This window comes from Daphnia pulicaria, chromosome 5 (assembly GCF_021234035.1).
Source record: "Daphnia pulicaria isolate SC F1-1A chromosome 5, SC_F0-13Bv2, whole genome shotgun sequence".
Taxonomy (NCBI): domain Eukaryota; kingdom Metazoa; phylum Arthropoda; class Branchiopoda; order Diplostraca; family Daphniidae; genus Daphnia; species Daphnia pulicaria.
In genome coordinates this window covers 6,987,324-7,003,348 of record NC_060917.1, presented here as the reverse complement: position 1 = coordinate 7,003,348, position 16,025 = coordinate 6,987,324, and the positions used below count along the sequence as shown (strand labels likewise).

The following is a 16,025-nucleotide window of genomic DNA, read 5'->3' as shown; positions in this document are numbered from 1 at the left end:
CTGTTTTTGAATAATTCTTCAAAAAATGTTTAAATTCAACGTGGGTTTCTTTTTTTCTCAAACATTTTGGTAATTAGGGGAAATTTCAAACCGAAAAGAAGACGAAAAAGTAGGAAAGGTAACAAAAACATGCCGGTATAAAGGGGTGGGACTATTAACACACACACAATTTTCTTTGTTTTGGCCCGTAGAGTATTTGGGTGATTGAAGTTATAATCGTGGAATTGTTTCTCAAGTGTGATGGCACAAATAGGACTAGGTAAAGTAAACGTAGGAGTGAGTAAGGTTATAATTGATATAAACGAGGGACTAGCACGAACAGTGCGGAATGATTTCCATTCGTAAAACGCGTTGGATTCTGTGGGTTGGAGGGTGGGGGGGATGACAATGGGAACGGAAATTTGTTTTTAATTAATAATTTCTCTCTTGATTCATTTTTCAATTAATTTATGAGGGTAGTGGGCACATAGGAAAATCCGGCAAAGACATTGTCGCCGTCACGGTTGCAACCCAGCGACGATGCGGCGCGGACGGAACGGGCTTGAAGCAAAGAGGCCGGCACAGGTTCTCTCGTGAATTCCGGATCAATGTTGCGCAAATCGTAAGCGTCACTCTACGTCAAAAACCCAAAATCAATTTAATCCCAGTTCTTTATTATTGGCGGGAAATTCAAATTACCAATTCGGGACGGAACGGCGGAGTCATTTTGCGCTGCATCAAATCGTCCCAATTCAAACTGCGGTAAAAGGCGTGATTGCGCACATCATCGAAATCGGCTGGACCCGAACCCAGACGAGTTCGCCCGTCTTTCTGTAACAACTAAAGAAAACAAAATTAATTTTTATTTACCAAATTGCCCAGAAATTTAAAATGAAAAACTTACGGCACTGAGTAAATCCTTGCCGGCCGTGGAGACTTGAATGTGATCACGAAAGTGGAGCGGCTTGTTGAGAATGGCGTCGTACATGACGGCCGTGTCGCGGCTGTAGAAGGGCGGCAGGCCGTAGAGCATCTCGTAGAGGACGGCGCCTAGACACCACCAGTCGACCGACCGACCGTAGGCCTCTTTGCGGATGACTTCCGGCGCCAAGTACTCGGGCGTGCCGCAGAATGTGGCCGTCGTCTGGTCGCTATCCACCAGACCTTCCTTGCACAGGCCGAAATCCGTCAACACCAAATGGCCCTCGCTGTCCAGCAAAATGTTTTCCGGCTTCAAGTCGCGGTACACGACGCCGGCAGAGTGCAAATAGCCCAAGGCAGAGGCCATTTCGGCGCTGTAGAAACGGGCCCGGGCCTCGCTGAAATGCCGTTCCCTTTGCAAGTGGAAAAATAACTATCCACAATAAAAGATGAAATTAATTCAAATTCATTTAAATATTTAATTAAAGTAGTCACCTCTCCACCATTGACAAAGTCGAGAACGAAATAAAGTTTCTCCCTGGTCTGAAAAGAGGCGTGCAGAGAGACGAGAAAGGGGTGGAGTTGATTATTGCGCAACACGTTGCGCTCGGCCATAATGTGCTGAGTCTCGTTGCGTCTCACGACGGCCCTTTTCTCCAAGACCTTGACGGCGTAGAGATGCTGGTCGGCATAACGACGGGCCAGCAAAACTTTGCCGAAACTGCCCCGGCCGAGCACGCGCAGGAATTCAAAATCATCCGGTTTCAACCTTTTATTTAAATAGTAAACAAAGAGTTAAGAGAGTTCCAACAGGAAGTGGCTCGTTTGTTTACACCAAAAGAAAAAATCCTTACGGCCGTTCGGAGGGTCCCAGATTAATGTTTCCTTTGACGATGGGGACGGAACGTTGCTGGGTGATGCTGAGATGGTGGTTAGTCGTCGTTGTGGTCGTGATGTTAATCATGGCGGAACCGGGTCGAGACTCGTCTGATTCATTTTCATCCTCTTCGCTGCTGCGGGTGGCCTGTCGGCCGTCACCGCCTGACTCATTGCCGCTACTCGTCTCGACGCCGCTATCGTCAGAATTGGCCGATTTCTTGGCGTTGCTGCGTTCGTCCAGCGACAGGAACTCCCTCACTTCCCGTCTGAATGTGTACGGAAATAAAGATTACTAACCACACGTCAAAAATGACATAACAAGGCAAATACTGACATGGAGAGGAGTCGGCCGTCGTTGATTATGAGCCGGATGTACTCTGTTAGTCCGTCACAACGTGACTTTAAAAAGGCTGGATCGAAATTACTCCCAAAGAGCCGCTTCCCTGGTAATTTCAGATTGAGTCCAGCTATCTGTTGACAATAAACGTTTGAATTCAATTAATAGGTTTTATCTGGATAAATTTGATAGAGTGGATATGATACCTGTTTCTTTAGGACGGCGTGGAGCCGGCAAAATTCAGTGTAACGCCGGTAAACGTCCCACGAGCGCCCTGCATCCTTCATTTCGACGTGATAAACCTGTCGGCGCATTTCATTAATGGAAAAAGAAAATTAATAATGCAGCGAGGAAATGATTCACAGATATTTGAAGGCTGGTCAAGTGGGAATAGGATCAAACCGGTTGTGCAATCCAAACTCTTCGTTTTGTCGGGTTTAAAGGTTATCTCCATTTAGAAAAGATTAGGAAATGCCCAAATAAGGAAAAGGAGGAAATGGTGGGCAATGCACATCAGTCGACTCGATCTCAAAATTTTGAAAAGGAAATTTTAAAACACTTACGGCGTATTTCTTGCTGGCTGTTTCCATAACCTGGGCCGAAATGACAAGGGCCGTCAGTGTGGGTTTCCTCGTGGGCGATGTGTTCTCCACCGTCAAAACTGGCCATCGTCGAAATAACACGAGGCAGGTATTAAGACAAAAGTTGCAAAAACAAAATAATGAGCAACACCGACACACACACACGTTTTGACACGACACGAGAGACAATATGGCCGACGACGACTAACCTGGTCGAACTATGGACATGAAATGTGACGTGATTTTGTGCATCTTGTTGACTCTTGATTTTTTGGCGTGCAGAATATAACTATCTTGATTCAATTAATTTTTTTTAAGGCACTATGAATTAAATGTCTTGATAAATATCACAGATGAAAATGCGAGTCGTAACGTGTTTTCTTTTAATGTGGCCGCGCCAGTTCGTGGAGCAGCACGTCGTTTGTCGACCGTTACCAACGTCGGAATGAATTGCCCACCAGCCTCTCCGTCTCATACTTGACTAGGCACCTAAGCCAGCGCTGCCTGGTGGCCGAAATTATCGACTGATTAGCACAATTAACTCGGGCGCAGTAGAGGCCCTGTGTTATCTTATTGACAATCCAACACACACGAACTGGAAACGACGAGGGGGTTTGAGTTTTTGTTTGTCTAAAAAAGAAGTTTCAAAGTCGAGGGGAACCATAGCAGCAGTTGGCTCTTCTGGGATATGAATTATTGGTAAAAGAGAAGAAGATTATTTCCATGTTGTTTCTACTATTTACACGAAGGGGCGGCCATGGCTTGTGGCTGTGACGTCACAGCCATTAAACGCCCCTCTCAGGCCTATCGACATTTTCCGTCGTGTTCATCAATGAACATTTCAAAACTAATTATTCTCCGAGCAGACTTTCAATTCAAGATGACTTCATTTTATTACCAGGCCCGAGAAATTCCTGTTTCATCAGAGCAACAGGAATGTTAAGCTCACACGAGTTGGCAGCAGTTTAATCTGGCCAAGACCTTTGCATGACTCGGCGGCATTATTCCAGTTTTCCAGCCTACGTAAGTATATTTATTTTGTTTTACGATTCATAGGCGATTAAAAGAATTGAGGGTCAATGTGTGCAACAACAACAACAGCACAAAATGAAATCTTTTTATGAAAGGTCCGGTCTAGTACTTGTTTCCATGCACAGGGACACACCAGTGATATCAACAGCACAGGTCGCCAATCTTATTTTCTCTCTGTTTTATCGACACAACAACCTCACCAAATGTTATTTGTTCACTGTCTGGCGTAGATTGATACCTTGATACCTTTTCATACTGCCGAAATCGAAATAGCCTGTAGCTACAATATCATTTTTCGAGTCTTTCGATCACGTGCTGGAATTCAATTTTATTATCTAATCATTTTCACCTGTCAATAATGCTTAATCTCTTGAGACGATGACCAAGGGCTTTTTTTCTAATTTCAAATAGATTTGACTCGAATTGGAAATCATTTCCCGGTAATAAACACTTGAAAACTGACGTGGCCAATGTCAACGTCAAGTGCCCATCATTAGCTTCAAAATGGGATGCGATTGACACTTGACGTCCATTTATTTGTTTATGTAACAGTAACATTTCCCAATCGACTTTTTTTAAATTCGTAGTCGGCGCCATTGATTCTTTAATGTGAATTTTTGATCGAGGCCAATGGCGGAAATAGATCGCCCATCTCGAATTCTTACAGTCGCCCTTGGCACGTTGAAAAGTTGACAGCATTGAATTATTTTTGACGTCATTTTTAATCATTCAATAGATTTGATCGTAACCTTGACGTTGTCCAATAACGATTGGAAATTCATCCGCTACTTTATACTTGCATTTACCTGGGACTATGCGAACTTGAATGTGATCCACTAACCCCATTCCGTGCATGTTTCAAGTGACATAATCATTATTACGACACTGCCAATGCGAGATTCTCGACTGGGCATCTCTGCCGCGTTATTGCTCGTTCCCCATGACGTTTGTGGGTAGTAAAAACAGCCGCAAACCAGTTTCTTTATTGTTTCCACTTTTAATTCTTTGATAATCCCTCAATAAAACGCTTTAATCTTAAATACCAGACGATCAGGGTTCAATCCAGCAGCTGGATTAATCCTGAATTATTTTATTTCAGTCGAGTGAGAGCATCGCTAAAGATAGACGAGATCATAAAATTAATTTGCCAGATCGAGCCGAGTAATAGTCTGATAACTAAACGTGTGGTCTTATTTCTTTTTTCGTGTGCATTAACTTGCCCTTGTGCCTTGTCTCACGTTGGATTCCATTTTTATCAGTGAAATGTGGCGCTATAGGGCAGTTCAGCAGCTCAGGGGTTGGGTTTTTTCGATGTGAGTGTAGTACGAGAGTCTAAATTACAACACCCAATGGGCCCAGGGAAAAAAATAGCCGGGCGCAGATGTGTATCGTTTCTCCCACTGTCCTCAAAAATATCCCCCAACCCGATGAAAGATCAAAAGTCCAAAGTCTCGATTGCTTACGGTGGTACCACTCGCCCGTCCGCTGCACGGCCGCACGCACTTTGCTCGTGATGGTAACTCGATACGGAAAAACAACACTCACACCGCCCGCTAAAGAAATGGACTTTTTATTATATTTAAAACATTCAAAGTCTATAACCTGAATTAGTCGAAACAAATAACGTGACATTTTAATTAACTTTTTCAAAAAACAAATTTGATGAATTTTGTTGAGCTCAAATTCCCACCCACAGATGTCGTTGATGACGGCCCAAAATGAAATTTAGTTTAAATTCTTATTTTTTGCGCGTTTTATTTCTGAATTTTGACAATAATGCTTTATTTGTATTTGTTTTACTTGACAGGTGAACATTAACCCATTGGAATTGGAACAGCCCCCATTCAACCCTTTGGATTGAATTATCCACAGGACGGCACTTGCCCTTAAATCCTCCTACTGCTCCAAGGTAGGACACAATCATTTTTCACTATATGCGGGTGCCATTGCGCATAGACCAAAGAACAATCTGCTTTATTTTAAAACAGTCAGGCATCTTTTGATCAGACAACAACAGACTAGCGATAGATTTTTTACATTTTTATTGTTTCAGACCTGGAGAGGTATCCGATCAATTCACAGTAGCCTTATTCAAACGTAAATGATATTAAATGTTTCCATTCAATTTCTTATGCGTCAACTGCTGGACTGTTGGGTTAGGCCCTACCGTTTCTTGGTTTCGTATCGGTTCGGTTGGTCTATAGGAAACGGTGATTCGACTCGACCATCTGGCGGACAGTATAGCGTTGACCTTCTCCAGCAAAAGCCAATTTTTGAATAGCGATGACTTTTTTGTCGCAAGCGTCCAGTAATTTGCCCAGGCTCTCATTGTCCAGGTGACTTGAATTCCCCGTACTGACGTCCATTTAGAACTGCGATCGATGAACTTTGGGGGTTCATCACCTCTGATAATCCCTCGAGATGTGCTATTAGTAAATCGACGCCAATTGATTAGCCACGGTCGACATTTGATTGGGTCTGACCATTTTATTTCGTATTTTCTTCCTTTCGAGACCTTTGATACCTTCGTTTAAAATCGTGTACGACCTAGTGCCGATCGTCATGTTCAGTTGCTTGATGAAATCGTGATTCCACCTTCCTGGGATGGAATCCTATCCCTCCTCTTCTCCTGGCTCCTGGTCCAATCCGCCCTCCTTCCGCCCACCCTTTACCCACCCTTTACCCACTCTCTTCCCATCCGGTACCCAACTAGACAAAACCTGAGAGACGAATATGAGCAAGTTGACCGATATTTAGTTAATAGCTCCGAAAACTTGTGGCACTGTCGACGCGTTTAACGATTCTTCGGGTGGAAATTCATTCGTCAAGAAACTCATCCAGCTTCCGCGTCAGGCTAATACGTTTTGGTACATGCGGTATAACATTCTCCACCGTTGGAGCAATCTTTTCGCCTTCCTTGTGAGCTATTGCCTTTAGACCTCTGCCGGACTGGGAATCTCCACCTCAAGACAAGCTTGGCCCACCGAGTTGCCCACTGGATTGCGAGACACTGGATTGTCGTACAGTCGCAGATGAGTGAGACTGTCGTCACAACAGGACAAGTAAATTACGGCAGAGCCGACCGTGATGCTGGACGTCTTCCAAAATGATTTCGACGACTTTTTGACTTTGAAAGTCATCATAGATCCTTCTTGATATTGAGTTTTGATGGTAAAGTTTTGATTCCATTCCGGCTGGCTACCGCGGATGATTTTGGTTTTGATTTTCTTGACCTGGTCGCGGTTCATGCCGTGCCATTCCTCGACCCGCATTGAAACGTAATATTGGTCAGAATCCTTGGCTTCTGGAAAGTTTACTCCTCTCACAATTTTGATTTGGAAATTTTTGGGCTTCCGGTTTCCTTCATCGCAATCAGGTAGCGGCTCTGGTGCTTCCGGTTTCTCATCATCCGTTGCCGGATTCTGTACAAGTTGAGATTTTTCGGGATTTGGGGGCAATGCGTGTGGGTCTTTTGTTATAAGGCGGGGCTGATTGTCAGTGGTCTTGGATTGAGCCTTCGTTGGCTGTTGCTCAACCTCGGGTATAATTGTTTCTTCGGCCATTTCAAGTAGATCAGTTTCACCCAGCACCTGCTGATCTATGTTTGTCACATATCCGATATTGTCAATAGTCTTCAGCAAATTCTCGTTCAGACTCTCCGGTACTGGGTTTATCTCGTCCATTTCAAGTTCATGTCCGTTAGCCGAAGGTACTTCAGCCGGAGTTTCCTTGGGTTCAGAAATTATATTTGGGCGTGGAATGACTTCCGTCAGGTATTCGATCTTTATATCCAGCTCAAGACAAGATTTACCCACTGGATTGTGAGACTCGTCGTACAGTTGCAGCTTATTGAGGCCGTTCTCCAAGCTGCACATGTCAAGTTGAACGAAGCCGACCGTGGACTTCTTCAAACCAAATATCGACGACTTTTTTAGTTTCATTGTCAACATCCACTTTTCCGGATTCTGAGTCTTGATACTGGTCAAGGCTTTGTTCCATTCCGGCTGGCTGCCGCGGATGGTTTTAGTTTTGTGTTTCTTGGAATGGACGTGGATCATGCCGAGCCATGCATCGACCCGAACGGAAACATAATAATTGTCCTTTGCATCCGGAAGGTTTACTCCTCCCACAACTTTGATTTTGAAATTCTTTGGTGCTGTCCGGTTTCTTTCCCCGCAATCAGGTAGCGGTGACATGTCAGTCATTTCAATTTTTTTTTCTTCGAGTTCGTTTTTGGTAGTTGCCAACTCGTCGTGTACGTTCTGAAACATTTGCAGCTTTGATGAGGAGTCTGTCAGTTTGGATTGAAGCAGACTCAACTCATTCTCCAAGCGTTCATTTTCCAATACAGTCAGGTTTTTATCATCGTCTTTCGCCATCAAAGGAAGACAACTTTGTTGGTTCAAGTCATCTCCGCTGGGAGTCGGAAGACCTTTGTCAATTGCAAGTTTGGTTGCGCATAAAACGTCAGGTTCAATCATCTTCAGGTTAACAGCCGAAAGCTGAGTTGGGGTTTCAGTCAGTCGACTGATGGATTGGATTCTGTCTTCAATTTTTTCGCCTTGGTAGCGAATGAGTTAAGCGGAGATTTTTCTCTTTAAGGTCAGGTAATACACGAATAACACGTTTGTTATTTTCGAGTTTATTCCGATTTCTGAGGAGTCTGTCGGTTGGGATTGATCAGACTCAACTCATTTATCCAATTATTCGATTTCCAATAAAATCTGGGTTTGAAAAAAGATTCGCTTTGACGTCAGTAATAAGACGTTTGTTATTTTCGAGTTGGCTTTTGGTGATTGCTAGCTCGTTCTGAGATTGTCGCAGTTTGGAGTTGGAGTCTATCAGTTGGTATTGAAGACGACTCAACTCATTTGCCAAGCGTTCTTTTTCCAATAAAATCTGGGTTTTTTCTTTGAATACTTTATCCATCAAATGATGAAGACAATTATGTTGGTTAAAGTCATCATCTCCAATGGGAGTCGATAATTCATCGTTAATCGCAGGTTTGGTTGCGCAATAACGGTCAGGTATAATCATTTTTGGGGTCACAACTGAACGCCGAGTTTGGGATTCGGTCGATCTAGTGGTGAATGCATGCAGTGCTGCGGCATACAGTTCTTTCAATGAGTCTATGAAACTCAAGAAGAAATAAGTAGCCATTTTGAAAAGCAATAAAGCACTAGCAAGTATAAGTGAAGCGACTTCCACAATTGCGATCATTTTTACCACTGGTAGATTGGGTGTTTACAATCGAAAATTGCGATATTGTCTGTTGCCTATTTTCTTGCCTTTATATAGACTTGCCAGGGGAATCCTATTTAGCATCCGTTCATTTCCTCTGTTTTAATCGGATTTCTAATTATGTTTATTCTATTTAACTTTTTCTTTTGATGTTTTATCATAGTTTAAGGTGTAACGGACATTGTTCAATTAGTTTGGAATCGATTGCAATTCATTTAAATATTTTAATGGCATTTTGAATTAAAGGTTCTCGGAATTCCGGTTGCGATTCACATGTTGCAGGTCTGGACTTGTCTGGAAATCGACAGGGCGCCCATAGCGGTGAATCCACAAACTAAAGAAGTATTACGTAATAGTATTACAGAATTTCTTAATTCTTATTACTTTTGTATTTATTGCGTTCGGTTGTACCGTGTGTATTTTAATATATTTTGAAATACGTGGGAAGAATATGTTCGTTTTTTTTAATGGTTAAAGTTTAGGTTAAAGTTAAAGTTTATTTTGGAAGTGTTTTAGCTTTCTTCTTCAACGCTTTCCCTTCTGCTTTGATGTTGTTTGCATGATCTTGCAAAATTTTGGCCCTTTCCACCATTTGGAGCCCTGTCGTTTCCAGCAAATTCGCGTATCCATCTTCATACTCTCGGGTCTTGCGCTTGGCAATCAGTTTTTTAATCCAATTTCCCTTTTCCTTGTCTTCTCCTTTGGTTTTGGTCGCACCGGATTTCAACGATTCACGTTCGGTTTTCGTAGCTTTAGCTGCGTTTTGGGTATGTTGAGTTGCTTCTTGCATTGCAGCCAGAGCTCCCGATAGCGCCTCCACTTGCTCTTTAGCCAACTTTGTCGATTTTTGCACGGAAGACAAAGTTTCCTCCTGAGTGTCCAAAAGTTTTTGATTCTCTTGTTTTAATCTCTCTAGTTCTTCTCGGCAATCTTCAGCCTCCTTCTTTAGGTTGTCATTATTTAACTCGAGTAAAGATTTATCGCTTTCCAGGTCCAAATTACGGGACGTTAATTCCTTATTTTCCCTCTCCTTTTCTGTGAGCGTAGCTTTGACAGATTCCAAGCTTATTTTTAGAAAACTGTCATCTTGTTTGATGCGCTCCAACTCCGACATCGTTGATGATAGGGTCTCATTCTGAGTTCCTATTGTAGATTTCAAATGGACGATTTCGTTTCTGAGAAGTTTTTCGGTGATTTCCCACGTCGAGGCATTGCAGAGCAGAACGGATTTTTCTTTCTTGAGCTCGTCGATTTGAGACTCGAATGCAGTTAACTCTGATTTTAGTTGAGTTATATTCGTCTGAAGGAGACCATTTGCAACTTTTCGTTCGTCGGCTAATTGTGCGGATTCTTCTGCTAATTTGTTGACTTTTTCCACGAACACGAAAGCAGCGGCTTTTTCCTCTGAAATGCGTCGAAATTCCGCCTGTATCACTTCCGTTGTCCTTTTCAATTCGGTTAACTCATTTTCTAACTGATCATTTAGACTTGTCAAAACCAGATTTTTCTGATGGGCTAGTTTAAGTTCGAGCTGCCATTTGTGCATCTCCTCGACTTTCTCATCGGCAACCTTTTTGGCCTGCAGGGTAGAATTCAAAATTGCTTCTTTTTCCTCCAAGATTTTCTGCTTCCTGTTCAACTGATCCTTTAATTCGTTTATCTCCTTTTCCAATTTCGATTCAATCTTATGAAATGTATCTGTAATTGTCAGAGCCTTATCTCGTGAAGTAGCCAACTTCAAAATGAGCTCATCATTTTTCAAAGCTTTTCTCTGCAACTTGTTGTTCAGTTCGTTGGTTCTAGCCGTCAGGTTTTTAATTTCCTCCGATTGGAAACTCATCATACAAGCTGACGTCTCGAGATTAGTTTTCAAATTGGAATTCTCGTCTCTTAGTTGCTTCACAAGTTCATTGATATCTTCCGGTTTCTCTCCATCTAGCGGCTGAATTTTTTCGCTATCCGATTCGTCCTTAGCGACTTCCGAAGCCACGTCTTTATCCATCAGCTCATCGTATTGCAATAAGGTTTCCTTCAATTTATTGTTCAGATCGTTTGTCGTATCCATCAGGTTCTGTATTTCATCCGATTGGAGACTCACCGTACGATCTGACAGCTCGAGATTAGTTTTCAGCTTGGAATTTTCATCTCTGAGTTGCGTAAGTTCATCGGAATCCAGTTTCTCTTGATTCCGGCTATCCGATTCGTACTTAGCCACAGTTTCATTTAGATATTTCACCTCGTCTTGGAGTCTCTCCTTCTCCTCTACAATCTCTTCAACACCGTGTAACATGGCGCTGACATTGTGAAGCCTATTCTGACATACCCCAATTTCGTTTTTTAGATTCTGGTTGTCGTTTTCTAAGTTTTTCACATACTCTTCGCTTATTTTCGCCGCCGGGAAATGATCGACCGGCGACTTTTCGGTATTTTTATCCATAGAATCAGTACTGTCAGGTAATACGGCGGAAGCTTGTTCCGGTTTCCACATAACAGATTGGGGTGTTATGTGTGTCCGGCTGGTTGCCTCTTGCACTTTGGTTGTCGGAACTTGATTGTGACAAGATTCCGGATTAGGTTCTAGTCTGGTTTCAGTTGTGGTATCTGATTCAGAATTTTTGACCAGTAGAAACCAGACCCAAGCAAATATGGTTGCGCAAACGAATACTAAAAGAGCCATTTTTTCAATAGACGAATTGTTCGTAGTAATAGTATTTAGACTATATACTCTTCTAGCTATATTAGCCTATATAGCTTTTGACTCTTCATTATATAGACTCTGGCCGACAATGGAGAGTACGCACGAGAGGAATTTTCGTATTTTTGTTCAATATTTCAATTTTCTATGTAATTATTTCAAAATTTTTTATCTGAATGTAATCAGCAGAATTTTACGATCAATGTTCAAAAGAAATTATTGCGTTAAAGTTAATTTTGATTATTATATCGCCGATTTAATAATCGCTTAAGCTTGATTCTTAATTTCTAAGATTGCCGTCAATTAATTTGCGATTGATGTAGTTTTTTAGCGCCAGATGGCTACGATCAGGAATCGTAACTCGTGTCGTCTGCAGTCTGCTTCCTCGTGACTAAAACATTTTTCTGAAACTACTTGGGTGTGGAAGTTCCTCGTTGGGTGTGGTAAACTGACGATTTTCTCGTTAAACAGGTAATATTTTTTTATTTTTATCGAATTCTCATCTGTTAAAAGATTGTTCACATAGTCAAATTCTGTAATGTCCTTTGTGAATTCTGACGTTTTAAATTCCCACATCAAACGTTGCTCGCTTCCCAGTTATTAACACCTGTTCAACTTCCTTTGTATTGACAGTTCAGATATGACTGATGCCTAGAACACGAGGAAACTAATTTTATGCCAAAGTTTGCAAGGTTTTTCTGTTTTGGTGTTCCCATGTTAGGTATTCACATGACATAGCTGACTGTCAAGTTAATTTCATTCCATTTTTCACTATTACCCAAGATGCCAAGAGAATTTAGGTGATTCAGCCTTGATTTCAAGTTATCGGATGGGTTTTTGGTATTGAGTTATTCATTTTCCAGGTACACAAGAACCAGGACAGTTTTACGTAGGATATTTTGGTTTTTGTAATACTAGGCCTAAACCAACGCTGTAGCTCAGTAGGGAAATGTTTTCTTATTGGGCTGAATAGCTCCCGACTGCCTTCTCAATTTTTTCTCTCTACCTTTTCCCTTCTTTTTGTGGTAGGGGCTGAATAGTAGTTGTAAGATAGGGCATTCTTAGGTTGCAAATGACGATTTGATACCATATGTTTTAATATATATATTTAAATCTATGGACAGACTGTTCATTTTCTGTAAAGGAAATGAGGCGTATTGAGGTGAATGTTGAGTTGCGGAAGTCCCAGAAGGAAGACCACCTAGGTGTTCATCGACAGCTGTCGATGAAAATAATCGATGATAAGCCCCTCAGCCCTCTTCAAAAAAGAATTCATGTGGCTGCAGCCAATATGAGCATTGAGGACATAGTTAATGGTATGTGTGTGGCAGCTTTTGTTTTCTCCATATCCTATTTTCTCATATTTTTCTACATCACGTAGGTATCAATAGTGGTGATGAAAAGGAGGAAATTACTGCCACACACGCACTGCACACACACGCTGCACATCTAATCTTCAGCAGGGGACGTAATCCCCTAAAAGTAATTGTATGTAAATTAATTGACATCCTCATCGATACCAACGTCATTCCCAAGCTGGTAGAGTTTCTCAGTCGTGTCAATAAGTATGTCGTGTCTTAATAATTTGGTTTCCAAACCTCTCTGAATATAAGATTTCTTTATGTTTTAGACCTGATCTTCAGTATGCGTCAGCCTGGGCTCTCACCAACATTGTTACACTCACATCTGATCAGACGAAAGCTGTCGTCAGTGCTGGGGCTGTTCCAGTATTAATATCTTTGTTGGGATCATCTCATCAATTTCTGGCCGAGCAAGCTGTCTGGGCTCTCGGTAACATCGCCGGAAACGGACCAGAGCTTCGAGATCACGTCATCGAGCTAGGCATTATTAATCCTTTGATCACCTTGATTAAACCCGATGCTCCAGTAAGTTTATTTTGAAATTAAATACATGTGAACATTTAATAAGTGATTTTCTTATTAGGATACATTATTGCGTAAAGTCGCTTGTACTTTGCGTCACTTGTGTTTCAACAGTTATCCTCCACCCAGTGTCCATGCAGTCCGGCAGATTCTTCCCGCCCTTGCCCAGCTTATCCACAAGAACAACAGAGATATTCTCGTCGACGCTTGCTGGGCTCTGTCGTACCTCACCGATGGTGCGAATGAACGCATTCAAGAAGTTGTCGACGCCGGAGTCGTCCCTCGTCTCGTCGCTTTGCTGGACAACAATGAATTGGCCGTCATCGCCCCCACTCTGAGTGCTATCGGAAACATCGTTGCAGGAAGTGATATTCAGACGAAAGCTGTCGTCAGTGCTGGGGCTGTTCCTGTATTAATATCTTTGTTGGGATCATCTCATCAATTTCTGGCCGACCAAGCTGTCTGGGCTCTCGGTAACATCGCCGTAGACGGACCAGAGCTTCGAGATCACGTCATCGAGCTAGGCATTATTAATCCTTTGATCACCTTGATTAAACCCGATGCTCCAGTAAGTTTATTTTGAAATTAAATACATGTGAACATTTAATAAGTGAGTTTATTTTTTAGGATACATTATTGCCTAATGTCGTTTCGACTTTGTCCAACTTGTGTCGTAACAAGAATCCTCCGCCCAGTGTCCTTGCCGTCCGACAACTTCTTCCCGCCTTGGCCCACCTGATCCACAACAACGACAAAGAGATCCTAGTCGACGCTTGCTGGGCTCTGTCGTACCTCACCGATGGTGCGAATGAACGCATTCAAGAAGTTGTCGACGCCGGAGTCGTCCCGCGGCTTGTCGCTTTGCTGGAAAATAATGAAGCGGCCGTCATCATCCCCACTCTGAGGACTATCGGAAATATCGTTACAGGAAGTGATGTTCAGACCGATTCCGTCCTTGCTGCTGGTGCCTGCCCATTGCTGGCCAAGTTACTCGTTCATGCTAACATGAAGATCGTCAAGTTTGCTGCCTGGACCGTGTCCAACATTGCTGCCGGAAATGCCATCCAGATTCAGGCTCTCTTCACCAACAACGTTGTTCGTCCGTTGTTGGACGTGCTGGGCAAAGGTGACTTCAAATGCCAAAAGAAAGCAGCTAGGGCCATCACCAACATAACCTTGAGTAATACATTTCAGTTTAACTGGTGCTGATTGATATTTTTCAACTTCGTCTTTTTAATTTTAGATGGCACTGTCGAGCAGATCGCTTTGTTGCGCCAATTTGATGTCATTCCTCCGCTGTGCGCTTTGCTAGAGGCCAAGGAAGATAGCAAGACTATCTTGGTCGTTTTGGATGGCTTGGCTAATATTTTGGCCGCTGCCGAGAAAATGGGTGAACTGGAGAAAGTTTCCCTTCACGTCGAAGATTGTGGTGGCCTGGATCGCATCGAAGATTTGCAGAGCCACGAAAACGATGAGATTTATCGCAAGGCGCATGCCATTCTGAAGCAGTACTTCTCAACTGACGTAAAAGATTCTTTTTTATTGCTTCTTTTCGGTTTTATTTCGATGATTATCACAACTGTTCACATTCAGAGTGTTTGTGTTGACAAATTCACCATGTACTGAGATTTTCAAAAATTATTTTTATTTTGAAATCCCCTTCATTTTTATGTAATATTTTTGTTTTTTGTTTCGACAGTGGGATGAAGATTCCGAGTTGGCGTTATCTCGATCGCAGAGTGCCCATTGCTAATTAAACAACCGGCCATCTCAAAAAGCCCGAATGAGGTTTATAATTCTAAATTTTGTCATCCAAAATTTTTTTTCTGCCTTTACAACGGTAAATATGTTCTTCACTTCTTTCCACGCTATCCTAATTCCTAACTTGTTTTGGCCTTTTTTAAGATTTCAAAATTTATTTTAATTTAAAGTTTCCATTTGCTTTCATTTCTGTTTATGCACGACGTCTTCTTTCCTCTTTCTGAATGCGCGATAAAAGAGCAATACAAAACAACTCAATCAAACATGGATCAACTTTGCATTGGGGTCGTTTGATGTTGCAAGTTGTTTTGTGTTTCAAATTGATTTCCTAATTGCAGGTTGTCGGTCGCTGTTTATCCATGTTCAGTCGTTTATATTTGTTTGTTAAAGTAGATATTTTCTGCAAGCATCCATGATGGAAGTCATTTCATCTGATATTGCAATCGAATTCAGGAATTATCTTACCACGCCTTATTACCAACTAAAGTCAAATTAATTTTCCGTCGTTAGTTATTTAAGTGTTAGCTAATATTTTACTGGACTCGGGACTTCCATTTCCTTTCTGAAGTTGAGCATCAAGTAGTTATCGATCCTTACGGCAGTTCCCATGCAACAACTGGGAGGAAAACTTTTTCGACTGCGTGTCACGACCTGTATACCCAAATGAAGGACAGTTAATTCAGATTTGCCACCGTCGTTGATGTCAACCTCTTCGT

At 42.1% G+C, this 16,025-nt stretch overlaps 3 protein-coding genes across 3 annotated transcripts; 1 reads left to right on the top strand and 2 right to left on the bottom strand.

The window, feature by feature from the left end:
- Nucleotides 1–28: 28 nt before the first annotated feature.
- On the bottom strand, nt 29–3,147 carry LOC124340442 (serine/threonine-protein kinase Sgk2-like). Its single transcript, XM_046792967.1, has 9 exons — nt 2,907–3,147; nt 2,680–2,777; nt 2,323–2,418; nt 2,114–2,250; nt 1,755–2,045; nt 1,396–1,669; nt 884–1,333; nt 679–819; nt 29–613 (listed from the first exon to the last, which is right to left on the bottom strand). Exons 1-9 carry the CDS (start codon nt 2,947–2,949, stop codon nt 443–445), a joined length of 1,701 nt encoding a protein of 566 aa, XP_046648923.1. The 5' UTR covers nt 2,950–3,147; the 3' UTR covers nt 29–442.
- A 103-nt stretch (nt 3,148–3,250) lies between these two features.
- LOC124340439 (importin subunit alpha-like) lies at nt 3,251–15,629 on the top strand. The gene is made up of 11 exons (XM_046792964.1): nt 3,251–3,396; nt 3,599–3,720; nt 5,537–5,638; nt 11,989–12,136; nt 12,790–12,981; nt 13,047–13,230; nt 13,296–13,551; nt 13,610–14,116; nt 14,176–14,728; nt 14,792–15,072; nt 15,248–15,629. The coding sequence occupies exons 5-11, from the start codon at nt 12,813–12,815 to the stop codon at nt 15,299–15,301; spliced, it is 2,004 nt and encodes a 667-aa protein (XP_046648920.1). The 5' UTR covers nt 3,251–3,396; nt 3,599–3,720; nt 5,537–5,638; nt 11,989–12,136; nt 12,790–12,812; the 3' UTR covers nt 15,302–15,629.
- LOC124340744 (girdin-like) lies at nt 9,467–11,647 on the bottom strand. Its single transcript, XM_046793351.1, has one exon. The coding sequence runs from the start codon at nt 11,645–11,647 to the stop codon at nt 9,467–9,469; it is 2,181 nt and encodes a 726-aa protein (XP_046649307.1).
- Nucleotides 15,630–16,025: the final 396 nt, after the last annotated feature.